The 13,239-nt window shown below is 31.2% G+C and overlaps 1 protein-coding gene across 1 annotated transcript in view; it reads right to left on the bottom strand.

Annotated features, from left to right (window-relative positions):
* LOC148281035 (uncharacterized) overlaps window positions 1-12,013 on the bottom strand; it is a 585,537-nt gene extending 573,524 nt beyond the window's left edge. Inside the window, exon 1 of the mRNA XM_088227431.1 lies at window positions 11,454-12,013. Within this exon, the coding sequence (XP_088083557.1) occupies window positions 11,454-11,475 (22 nt within the window). The 5' untranslated portion in view covers window positions 11,476-12,013. The remainder of the gene's footprint in view (window positions 1-11,453) is intronic.
* Between the last annotated feature and the right edge of the window lie 1,226 nt (window positions 12,014-13,239).

Raw genomic sequence — 13,239 nt, 5'->3', positions numbered from 1 at the left:
CATATTTATTAATTTTGTAAATAAAAAAAAACACATAATAAAAACCCATCACAAACAGCAAGAGGCTGGGTCTAATACAAAAATAACTACTTCTTTGAAGGGGTCGAGCAATTCACCTACCTCGGTTCCAGTACAATTGAGAACAATGAGGATCCAGCAAAAATCAGAAAAAGAATCACAGCAGCCAACAAAACGTACTTTTTTTTGCTGCCAGTGTTCAAATCATGTCAAGTCCACAGAAAAACCAAAATTACCTTATACTTAACAATTATACGTACTGTATTGGCATATGAGTGTAATGCGCTAACATTGACAGTAAAAATGTCTGAACTATTGGACACTTTTGAACGAAAAGTACTCAGAAGAATTTGCGTACCAGTGAGAGAGAATAATCAATGGCGCATTCGGAATAACGAAGAACTGTACAATATATACCAGGCCCCGAGCATCTTGGCACATATGAAGTTGCTTAGATTAAGATAGGCTGGACATGCAAATGCCTGACTCACGTGTCCCTAAAATACTTGTGAGCGGACATCCGGGAGGAAAGAGATTAGTGGGAAGACCCAGGCTGAGATGCGAGGATGAAGTGAGAAAAGGCGCAGCGCAGCTTTTCGAGGTGGCAAATTGGAAGATGGCAGCTGAAGACAGACAGAGTTGGAGGCAAAGATTGCAGGAGGCTAAAGCTCGATATAGGCATCGGAAAGAGAGAGATTTTTCATTAATTTGAAGTTGGAAATAATCTAATCATTTATGATCTATACCGTAGCCAACGTCTTGCGTATGAATGTCTTATAATAGAAGTAAATGACGTTTTGCGATAACTGTTGGTAATATAAGTAGAAAAGGGAAACAAAGTTATTTTTAATATGTTAAGTATGTTCAAATGCGTGTAAGCAAAGACTTATTTTTACCCCCAGGAAGTTTAGAAGATTTAAACACTAATGGCAGATTGGTGTATGTTGCTACACGGATGGCCGCTTAAATCCACTAATGAGAGGTCATAACCATTTTACTTTCTTCCTTGTTTTTTCTCTGTTCCGCCTAAATCAAAACGTTTCTTTATCATTGTTGTAATGATAATCTTTGTAATACTTTACATCCTTACAATGTAAAATCCAATCCTTGTATACAAACTTTTGGATGAACACAAAATATTGTTGAAAAACCCATTGATCCCTGAACAAACAAGCCCCGTGGTGTAATGTTCGACGCGTTTGCCTACCATGCAAGAGGTCTCTGGTTCGATTCTCGACATGGTTGATATGTAAAATTTATTTAAAAACGTGTTTTCACACCAGAATATTTCACAATCCCTGGACTGGTACCGGAATCGTCAGACTGATCATTTTACTTTCATGTAACAAAAATTAATATACGCTGCGATTGGGGTACCATTGCAGTACTCTATGCACCATTAGGCACAGAAAATAAATGATAATGATGACGATAAAATTATTATACTGGTAAACATATGCAATTTATTTGTTCCATCAAATATTAAAAAACATAGTGGTAACAAATTGTATCATCAGGGAATTGCAATATAAAATAGATAATATATTTTTTATATGTTTTTTTTTAATAATGAAAAACCATTCTAATTTAACAATATAAATATTATAAAAAAAGAAAAAAACCTTTAATTTTTATTATAAAATTGATGTTTATAAAAGAGTCATTATTTTACAGAACCAAACAGGTGAGACGTCTGTTTAAAACTGATCCCCTGAAGTACTATTTTGGAAATTATTACTTTTAAATGACGGAAACTAGTCAAACACGTTCAAATATGTACCCACAGTGATAATTTTCTTCAAATGCATTCTCATTAAAGAGATTTATGCGTAGTTATACACCAGGACACATTTAAAGAACAAAAATTAAAAAACCTTTTCTGGCGTTGCTTAATAGATTAATAAAATCACGTAGATTTTTTTCATCGACAATATTAAAAATACTTCTTTTGAACTTGACGAAAATCAACATCATCATCATTTCTTTTCTGCACCTAATAGCACACTGGGTACTACATGAATACACTAATCGCATCGTATATTAAACATTTTTGTTACATGGAGGTAAGATGATCAGTCTTACGCTTCAGGTGCCAGTCAAGAGACTATGAATATTTTGTTGTGAAAACACAATTTTTCATAAATATTTTATTTCAACCATGTCAGGAATCAAACTTTAGACCTCTTACACGGTACGCAAACGCGCTGACCATTACACTACGAAGCTGACAAAAAAGAAAATCAACAGACGAAAGATTTGAAAAAAAAAACATTTTTAAACAGGCAGAGTGTTGAATGTTACACAACATTACAAATTCATAAATTCTTTAACATTTTCTTGTATACCCACGAACAGGCCATGCCTTTGTGGGATTTTTTGTTTACTATTTTTTTTTTTTTTTTTATGCACTTCATTGATATGTAATTATGCTTTATTTTTTTATGCTCTGTTTTATTGTCATGTTTATTGTAAAAAAAAAAAAAAAATTAAAAAAATTTAAAGTGGTCACAAAAACCAGCCAATGGGAAGTCAAATGCTTTATAAATTTCCCCTTTAATTTCTTTTTCTATATGTCATGTTAAATGCTCATCAGAGTAATTGTATTATATTAAGTGGTTATTTATTGACTCATTAATGTGGATGTATCATTAGATGTATCAAACTGTCAGTAGGGTTGCGATGAGTCACATCTTACTGGAAGGTGTGATTCTATAAAATGGTGCAAACGCCCAGTTCATCCCTTTGGCAACACTACTGACTAGTCCAACTCGTTAGCGTCTACGTCGCGAACCCTGGGTAATGGGATCACACGCATAACGGTGTGATCACAGCAGATAACGAGAGGATGAACGGCAAGTTTCTGGTGCTTCCAAACCAGAACTAACCAGCTAATGGAAGGTAACGCTGACGATAAAGCAACGGGAAACCACTCTGGTCATCTTTTCCCGGGAATGACTATGGCAAGTAGATCCAATGAGCAGTTGTCCTGGTTGCGGAATACAAGAGTAGCGCAGGACCAAGGTACTTTAGCTCTAGTGATCGCCAACGTCGGGGGAACCTGACAAGGCACCGCAAGAATGTACAATCAAAACTTTTGAGAAGGCATTAGGAAAAAAAAAAAATATAAAATAGGCATTAGGAAAAAAATCTATTCCACAGAATATTGTGTTTGCTTTTATGTTGCATATATTATATCATATTTTTTTATTTTATTATATGCCTTCAACAAAGTGGAATGTCAAGTAGACAAAAATGAGCATTTTGGACACCTTCTAGCTTTTAGTCGAGTAATAAAGCTGCCAAAGCTGCTCGCGACTATTGCGCAGTGTTTAATGAAGATACATCAACAACGACCACAAACCATCATGCCGTTTCCCCGTAAGGGTAGGCAGAGATGATAGAACGCCACAAAACTCTATCTTTGCATACAGGTCTCGCTTCCTCTACATTCATACATCTTCTCATGCACGCGCGCCGATTATTCCGACTTTTTACATGTCCATCTTTAAGTATTTGTTGGATTTGGTCATGCCATGTCTTTCTCGGTCTTCCTCTATTTCTGCATCCATCAACATTCGCATTGTAAATATTAAATGAAGATAAAATGAATAATTGTCTTATTTGTTTTCATTTTTCATTCATTTTTTTATTGTCTCCTCTTGTCCTCTTCACTTCGAAAAATGTACAAAATGTATATTAACACCCAATACAACAGTCGGAAAAACGTTTTTGATAAGTAATCTAGTTCACTTATCATTACATGACGAGGCGAACATAATTTACAATGAGGATTTATTTCTACGAAATCGTATTTTCGTTAAAGGAAATAATTTCCTTGCTAAATCTTACCGTACCACTACATAATTAATTAACAGAGAATGATTTTGACAGCCAATTACATTATACCGGTTAAATAAGCGAGCCTTTCAATAACAGGTAATTACGAACTGCAATTATCAATCGTCCAGAATGTTCAAGAGATGCTTTTATTGTAAATTTTATATGTTGTATCAAATTAATATTTGAAGATTTGTAGTGATTAAAATACGCGGAGAGAATTAAATAATAGTGACTAAAATAAGTTCTCACTGTTTTCCGACAGATTGTGATATATTAGCTTTTTTACACGCGGCAATGCAACTTACCTCATTCTAAAGGTCTATCATTAAGCTAGAAACGACAGTTTATATTATTACGTCAAAATGTTTACAACATAAAAGCGTAAAATATATCAAACTTTGTTCAAAAAAGAGCATTTACGGAGAATTAAATTTTTTTTCAAAAAACTGTGCAGCTGAAGCACGTAGAATTCTTGTAGAGACTTACGGAGACCGTGCTATGCCAGAACATCACCAAACATCATTTTTACTGATCTGCGTCATGATCAGCTGGGTTCAGGGTATTACGAGCTCTTTAAACTAAACTAAACCATCACGGTAGATCGCTTTCAACTACAATTCTTTAGGATCGTAGAACAACGACGCATGTATTTTTTTTCAACTTTACGGTAGAGGGGTTTAAAATTTACACTGTCAAAACATGATAAAAACAAAAGTTTACCATTTGATACTTGGGTCAGTTTTAAACATATTTTTTTCTTAAATCTGGAAGAAATTGACAAAATATTTTTTTTTTATCCAATATAAAATAAATCAATGTTGCATTTTACACATCTGTCATAGTTCTACGATCGCGACGAATTGATGCTTTTGAGATGAGCATTGAAGAAAAAACATCCGCGTACGAAGTGAGACACAACAAAGTAATTTTGCAGCATAATAACATTCCGCCACATGTTGCAAAACCAGTGAAGATATTACTTGGAAACGTTTAAATGGGAAATCCTACCCCACCCGCCGTATTCACCGGACATTGCTCCTTCATAATATCACTTGTTCCGATCGATGACTCAGCTTGACTGAGCAGCATTCTCATTCTTACAAAGATGCCAAAAAATGGGTCAGTTTGTGAATAACCTCAAAAGATGAGTTGGTTTTTAGAGATAGTATTCGTGGGCTGCCAAAAATATGAGAGAATACAGTCGCTTGCAAGTACGTGTTCATTGCTAGACAGTTTAAATATCCCCTTATGAAATACATTCAAAATATCTATCAGACACTTTAAGCATGTTTAAATAATGTTTTTAGAGCAGAATTTGATCTCATTCTAATGAAATTGCTCCAAACTACAGAAAAATGAAAAACATTTTTTAACGAATTTTGGATACTTTAATCCAGAATAATACATGTTGCATAGTGTATAAAGTGGCTACTTTACCCAGCCTCCGTAGGATCAAAATAATTCCTTCTTATACTTAGACTTTCACATTTCATTCTAAAAAATATAATCTGTTAAAGTTATAAAAAGTAGGAAAAATATATTTAAATAGAAGCACCCTGTTAGCTTAGCAAAGCAATCAGGATAGGTGATGGATATCTAGCATTTTTTCAGTGATCTATTTATATTTTTTTTGTTTGTAAAGTAAATTGTAAATTGGCGAGCTTATTGCCAAATGGCAATTTGTTCCAATTGACCCATAAAATAAGTGAAGTTTTAATCGTATAATTCAAGTAACAAAACAATATATTTTCAATAGAAAATAAAAATATTATTAGAATGAAGTATACTTATGCAAAGGCCACTGTATGTCGGATTTTTTGTTCGCTTTATGCAAAATAAACGTTAATTTTTTTAATGACAAGCCGGTTTCGCGGATAAGTGGGTTGATTATATATTTTTATTAGCATGAATACATTACGGAATATCATTAACTAAAATAATTTTAAAAATTGATTTAAAAAATATTTCAATATGTTATGCCTAGGCTTTTTAATTTTACAATAAAAAATGTACCTTCTCTTTGTTGCAAAAAAAAAAATAAACAAATGAAATCAAATTGATTCCTTCTTTTAATTGCCACTTGTGTGCCTAACTGAATAAGTAAATAAAAAAAGTATTGATATCTGTATTTTTTGCCAGTTATCAGTTATTCAATTTAACCAATTGATGGCATATGGCCAATAATATTGTCGTAAATACTAATAAATATCACTCGTTTTCATTGCTTTTCAATAAGCTTCAATGATGTCAATTATAATGATAAGGATTGTCATGGGAACTGACTAATAATTATTTTCACCTAATATTTATCAAGTAGTTTTATATAATGTTTACTTTTTTATCTATCAGACGTATGGAGCCACATTTTACAAATTAATAATGCCATTTCAATCGAAACTAACGCGAATAAAATTGGGTTTAAGGGCGAATTATAGATAATCAATTTGCGTTGTTACTATCAACATTCAGAGTATGAATAAAAAAATATATATTATTTTTGTAAAATTAATGTAATTATCCGTAAAAGTTAATAAATAAAATTCAGAATAAAAAAATTTCAAAAATGACTAATAAAATATAACAAACCGGTAAGTAAAAATAAAACATATTTAAACAATATATACAGTTTGTCCAAATTTTTGTAGACAAACACTGGATTTCGCACACTAGGGAGATATTAAAATAATCATATTGCAACTTAAATTTAGAGTATTTTAAATAAGCGATTTGATCGGTTAATTTATGGCACTGCCCTTTTCTGAATGACGAAAAGAGAGTAATGCTGAACTGTATTATTTATGTTACCAGACCAGTCTGGAATTTAGACTTTGATTTAAAACTGTTGAAATTTCAGATTATTTACTCAGTTTATTAGCTTTTGGGTTGAGAAATGAGAGATTCTCAGAAGTTCCCCATAGTAAAGAGACCAATACTTACAAAATTATCGTATTTGAGAGAATGTTTAGAATAGTTGGTGAATTAAGTTTTATGTACTGTCCAGGGAGCCCAATGTTACTGAATATGAACTAAACTAGTATTTCATGCTTTTTTTTCCATCTAAAGGAAGTAGTATTGCTAACCCTTGGTGCAGAAATTGCCAAACGTGGAACGTTCATACGAACAATATTTCCACTGTGACCTGATTAAATTGATGTAGTTAATGACCATATAAATAAGCAGTACTAAATGCATGATTATAGGATTTATATTTTAGTGACTTATATGAAAGGCGTTGGAATTAGTGATTTTTTTAAATAACGATAGTTGAAATCTTATCTTACGTTATTAAATTATAAAATTACTGCAAGGAATAAAAACCATTCTGATATAAGTCAATTCAGTTTTTTGCTACCATTTTCGTTTTTATTATGGCCATTAAAATTTTACAAGAGTAACTCTTTTTTGAAAAAAAAAACCAGCGCTTTATTGTGTGAGTGAAAAAGATAGGTAAACCTAAGGTCTTTAAATCGGTTCCGATTCTTTATTTTATTTATTTATTTTTGATTATTTTTTTTTTTAAACCAACACATTCATAGTAACAAACAATACATATAGAATAACAACAAATAACAAGACCAATTATGAATTTCATATAAGAACAAAAAATATAAAAAACATAACGTACAGTTTGTTAGGGTGAAAGGAATTGGGATGGGAAAATAGGGAAGGAACAGGTGAAAAAGAAATAGTGAGTAAATATAAAACAATAGAAAAAAAAAGTTATATAAATGAACACATACAACATACATACATATAAATACATATTCATACATATGCAAACATATACGTACATATACACATTTATATATATATCCATGTATACAAACATATAAATATATATATATATATATATATATATACAAACACATACATACAGACACATACACACATGAACATGTATATATATATATATATATATATATACACATACATACACATATGAACATATACGCATACACTAATGCACATACTTTCGCGTACATATATGTGGAAGAATGTAATTTAACTGTTGATTATTGTGGAGTTTTCAAAGTCTGAAACCTTAATTGATGTGGGTGAGATTAATCCTTTAGGCAACGCCGGAAAACGTTAAAAAAACATATTTTTATATTTTTTTAATGAGAAATATTTGTATTTTTATGATAAACCAAAATATTTTTATTTTGAGGCCATTTTTAACGAGTTGTAAATAACTCACTATTAGAAAATGGAAATCAAGTTGGTGTAGAGTGGAGTTCGAACTTTAAATCTCCGATCAGTGAAACCGCATCAATAGTCAACGACCATTGTGCCATACTTGTAAATGCTACCGATATTATTTTGCATTTCGGGAAATCTATGGCAAATCCGTTTAAATATAAATTATTATCATCAACATTTTATTTTTTTAAATATTCAGTTTCTGAAAACGTTGTATAATTTCTTTGTAAGAAGTAGATTTAAATTTAGTTCATATGGTCATCAAATGAGATCAGATATTTCTTAATGGTACCTTCTCTACCATTTTTCTGAAAAAAAATATGCCTTATCTGTATCTCATGGAGCACGAATGTTCCATTAGCTTTTCCAACCAACTTTTCACAAAAAATGCTGGGATACCAATCATTGTAGAAAAAAAGTTATGTTCATTTATGAGTTTATGTTTTCAAAAATTATTTGTTATTTATAATTTTTGTTGTAAAAATATTTCAAAAAGTACAAAAAAAAAATTTCATTAATAATTCAGATATTTTTAATGAACTAGGTTAATCTCTGTAGCATTTAGATACAGAAGTACAATGTGCAATAAATCTGGAAAGTAATTTGAAGTTTCGTGCTGATTTTATTCTTTAACATACAATTATGGGTTATATATTCGAATAATCTTTGAATGCGTCAACTTAAAAATTAAATACGCGGAGCAGTACAAGTTATATTGTTTTAATTCTTCTATTTACTTTTTCCATGTTAAAATCAATAATCCATGACAGTAATCACATTTTTAATTAAAACATTCAAATTCTTATATTTTTCTTAACTTGTATTTTTCCCAACCGACCGTATTGAGTGGAACTGCATACTCAACACATTTTCTCAATGCAAGTGACACTCGTACCTTATTATCTAAAATACCACAGATTTGTCACTAATAATTCATGTATCTTTACATTTAAAATTACATTTGTTAACATATACGCTAAATTATTTGAGCTTAAAAGGCTGTGCCCATATGCCTACCAAAATTTTCTGTATTTTCTGTATCTCAGGGAGTATGGATTTATGAATATTACCCCAACCCACTTCTTGTTAGAAATCTATGGCTACCAATAATTGTGGAAGACGATGAGTATTCATTTGGGTGTTTTTTAAAAAAAATATTGAGTATCGCATACACACTTCAGATTTTTAAAATGAATTTCGTACATTTCTTGTCCCGAATAATAATTAAACGACACAATTAAAGCGACAAAATTAAAATTAAGCGACAAAAACAACACATGTCATTTTACCAACTAAGATGCAAAATGAACATGCCAATGGCTTTGCAGGTAGTAAAGCAATTTTGTTATTTCTAAGCGTATCACCTCGGGTGTCAATATATCTCACTACCGAAAGAAGCAATTTTCCCAATAATCGTAATATAAGTTGATTTGATATGACATTTTCATTATATTTAATAACCTATTCTGTTTCTGTAATGATTTAATGATGAATTAGATGCATTTTCTGTAAAATTTTTAATTTTCATGTTAATAATGAATAAAAATAAATAAACAAATAGCTAATTATAAATGACTATAATCATTTATTTTATGAAAAATTGGTGATCGGTCTTAAAACTCAAATACCTGTCCGGAGCGTATGAAATGTTTCAATGTGCAAACACCTGTACAAATTTATATTTGCGTATACTATTTTAATGAATATTTAAGTTTTTAGAGCTGTTTTCAATGACTAGTAAACTATAAGACATTATTTTTAAATATGAATCAAGGAGCAGAATAAGGTTCAAAACTTTGACATCGAATGCATGTCACGGAACCGTGACCCAATTGACGACCTCGTCAAGAATTGAATCTGGGACCTCATGCATGATAGGCAACACATAAAACGGTTTCACCACGAGACTGATAGCTTTTAGACAGACATTAAAAAAATCAGGATGTTTTGACATAATATTACAAAAGAGATTGTGAACATTTTATCGAAAGGAATATGAAAGTCTAGCAATTTACACAGGTCGTTGGCTGTCTGGTTTGTTCCATCTCTGTAATGTGTTAATAATAATTACTTTTAAAGGGGCAAAATCAAGTTTTTGTCTGCTAAAATTTGAACAAACGGAAAATATTCTTCATAATATTGTTAATGAATAAACTCAAAATCGAACCAAAACATTTTAATATTAAAAACAATATTATTTTATCATTTGATTTTTTAAAACATATTGAGTTAAATAAATTCATAGCCAATATTTATATTTTAACTTTATAAATAACGGTTCGGTACCTTAATGAGTAAAATATAACCGAAACAATTTATTCATTATTCAAATTTTTTTATTAAAAAAAATGTTTCCTCACCGGGTTTCACCATGTCAAGGGAAACATTTTACATAATTTTGAAACGTATCCCTAATACATAACAAACCAAATGCTACTTCTGCATTAACTTTGAATTAAAATACGGCCTCGGAAAATTTTACAATTATTAAATGAAAACATTTTTTTTAAATTATATTTTCTTATCGTTTATCAGAAAGAAAATGTATATTTTTTCAATTTACGTAAATTGAAATATAAAATGTCATTTATTACATGAATAATATTGAGTTAAAAGAAATATCATTTTAAAATATTTTTTCGTGAAAAAATACAATAAATAAATTTATGAAAACTAAGGGAGATAACTATTATTTAAAAATTGCACATTAACAAGTGAAAACAGAGAAAATGAACATTTAGGGGGAGGAAATATGGAAGTCGAGGCATTTACAGGACTTATGACACGTCATGGGCTGATTTAAGTGGTAAGTTTACGCACAGAGTAACATTCACAATTTTGCCTATGTTTTGACTTAAAATATCCTAATTTACTCGTCTCTTCCATCTGTTGACTTATATGTGTTTTGCATGTAACATTTTTTTGGATTTATTTAGGACAATATGAGAAAACTTATAATTGATTCAGAGTCCTCGCGAAATTTATTAACGTTAATAACTTTAAACATGTAGAAATGTTGGTTTTCTAAACAAAATAAAATAAAATTCCAAAATGAACACCTAGGTAAATTATTATTTATTAGAATAAAAACAGATTTTATTTATGGTTCTTGTGTTAAATTTTGGAAAGGCGTCCAAAATAAAACACTATTATTATAAAAAAGTGTAAAATGTGAGTTGTTTCGCTTGTTGGGACATTATCAAAGTATTTTGTTTTGGACTCCTTGCCAATTTTTTATATGAAATGCGACCAATAAACTGCATACACAATAAATAAGTCCTTATTTAGACATTATACAAACATAATAAGTGAATTATACGTGAATAAAATGGAAATTATTAGACGTTAGCGGTTGATTTTCCCGCAAAATGATTGAGGTGGTAGAATTGGCTCACCTGTGACACTTAGAAGGGACATGGCGACAACCTAGCCACACTTTCCCACCAAAAATCCACCACACGGTCACACAAATATCCTGAAACTTAATAGTTCACTCACTTACAATCAAAATACAATCAGAAACTTGCACTGCAACCTTAATATCAAATATACAACTGCAAAACTCGAATCCTATTGACAAGATAGCGCACGTACTTGGGTCCGTTCAAGTCAACTGGATCCCTTCACAAACAAATAAATATTGAAATAAAAACTTAACGGAGACTTCCGCAATCGTAAATCAACGCGAAATAATATAGGAACCCGCGTATTGTCACAAAATCATCGATTGTCTAACGTAAAATGACGATTTCACCACAGCGCGAAATAACCTATTTGCGTTTTGTATTTTTTGATCGGCACAGTTTGGTTTTGACTTTTGGGCGCGTTCCCTGATTAGTTTTGGTTTGTTTTTCTTGATCGGGAGGTCAGGGGCTGCGTTGGCGAGCCCCCGTTGGGCCGCTGGCCGCATATCAGAGCGCCCCCATGGCTCGCGGCATAGCTCTGCCCGCTGACTGACTGTACAGGCCGTGTTGCCCGCTTTCCCGCCCCGCCGCGCCCCGCCGCCGCCGCCGCCATCTTGGACGCCATCTTGCGCAGGCGCGCTACGGAAAATCATGCAGTGAAGGTAAGCCATTTGTAGCGATATTTCGTTTCCAGATCATTGACATTCATTTGCAAAAGTTGAAGTTGTATTTAGGGATTGTAATGGCAAAGAGTTATAGATGCTGTTTTTGTCATTTTTCAAGTTTGTTCCAAAAATGTCCTAAATAGTATATTATTTGATGTGGCAAAAGGATAAAGCTATAAAAAATAAAATAAAATAGGAAAACAGACATAAAATTACCTTTAATACCCTGTCAAACCGATTTTTCAACTTTCTTTTTGCTATCATGTGAGTGACAGATATAACCTTTTGCCATCACAGTACCAATTTATTATGCGTTTTTTTTTTTTTATTTCTACCAATATTAATACATACTATTAATATTAAAGGCATTGACTTATTGGTCAAACATTTTATTGAATGTTACTATTGTATATAATCACATATTTGTGGTGATATACTTATATCTGTGTCAACTAGTTGCTCGTCCCATCTCAACACACGACTTTCAGTGCCATGGAGTTTAAACTAATGTCTAAAATAATATACGAGTACAATAAACTTATGTAAATGTAAATAAGTAAATAAAAGATAATAAAAATTAAAAAATAATAATACCCTAATGAATAATCAAATACCATTCTCAATAAGGCCCAATTTTACGTTTTAAAATGAAACGATCTTGTAACATTGAACCTCCTAGCTACACACCACTATAAACTCCTACCCCCACCCATTCTATAACATACCACTAAATATAAAAATATTATTTACCTAATATTTGGTGCATCTTTGGACTTAGTGGTGATTGCAACCCCCTATAACTCGTGTTTTTTCATGGTAAAAGTGAAATAAATTAAGGCTTGAAATCGGTAGACATGAAAAGTCAGTAAGTGGTTATATACTTATATTTACTAATATTAGTTAGATAATAATTCAGAATGTTGAATTGGTCAACTACATAATGAAAATCCCTATCCTTCACTTCTCCACTCTATTTCCTCATCACTTAACCTTCTTACGAGCTCTTTTTTTTCTCTCATGTCTTATAAAAAAAAAAAAATCTTTTTACGGTGTAACATGTTCTCTCATTATATTTGTGAAAAACTTTAACTGGATGTATTAACTATTTTTTA

The sequence above is a fragment of the Micrasema longulum genome, unplaced genomic scaffold (assembly GCF_059751315.1).
Source record: "Micrasema longulum isolate JH-2025_06_02 unplaced genomic scaffold, ASM5975131v1 h1tg000502l, whole genome shotgun sequence".
Taxonomy (NCBI): domain Eukaryota; kingdom Metazoa; phylum Arthropoda; class Insecta; order Trichoptera; family Brachycentridae; genus Micrasema; species Micrasema longulum.
The sequence above is the reverse complement of the archived record's forward strand: the minus strand, read 5'-3'. Positions and strand labels throughout refer to the sequence as shown.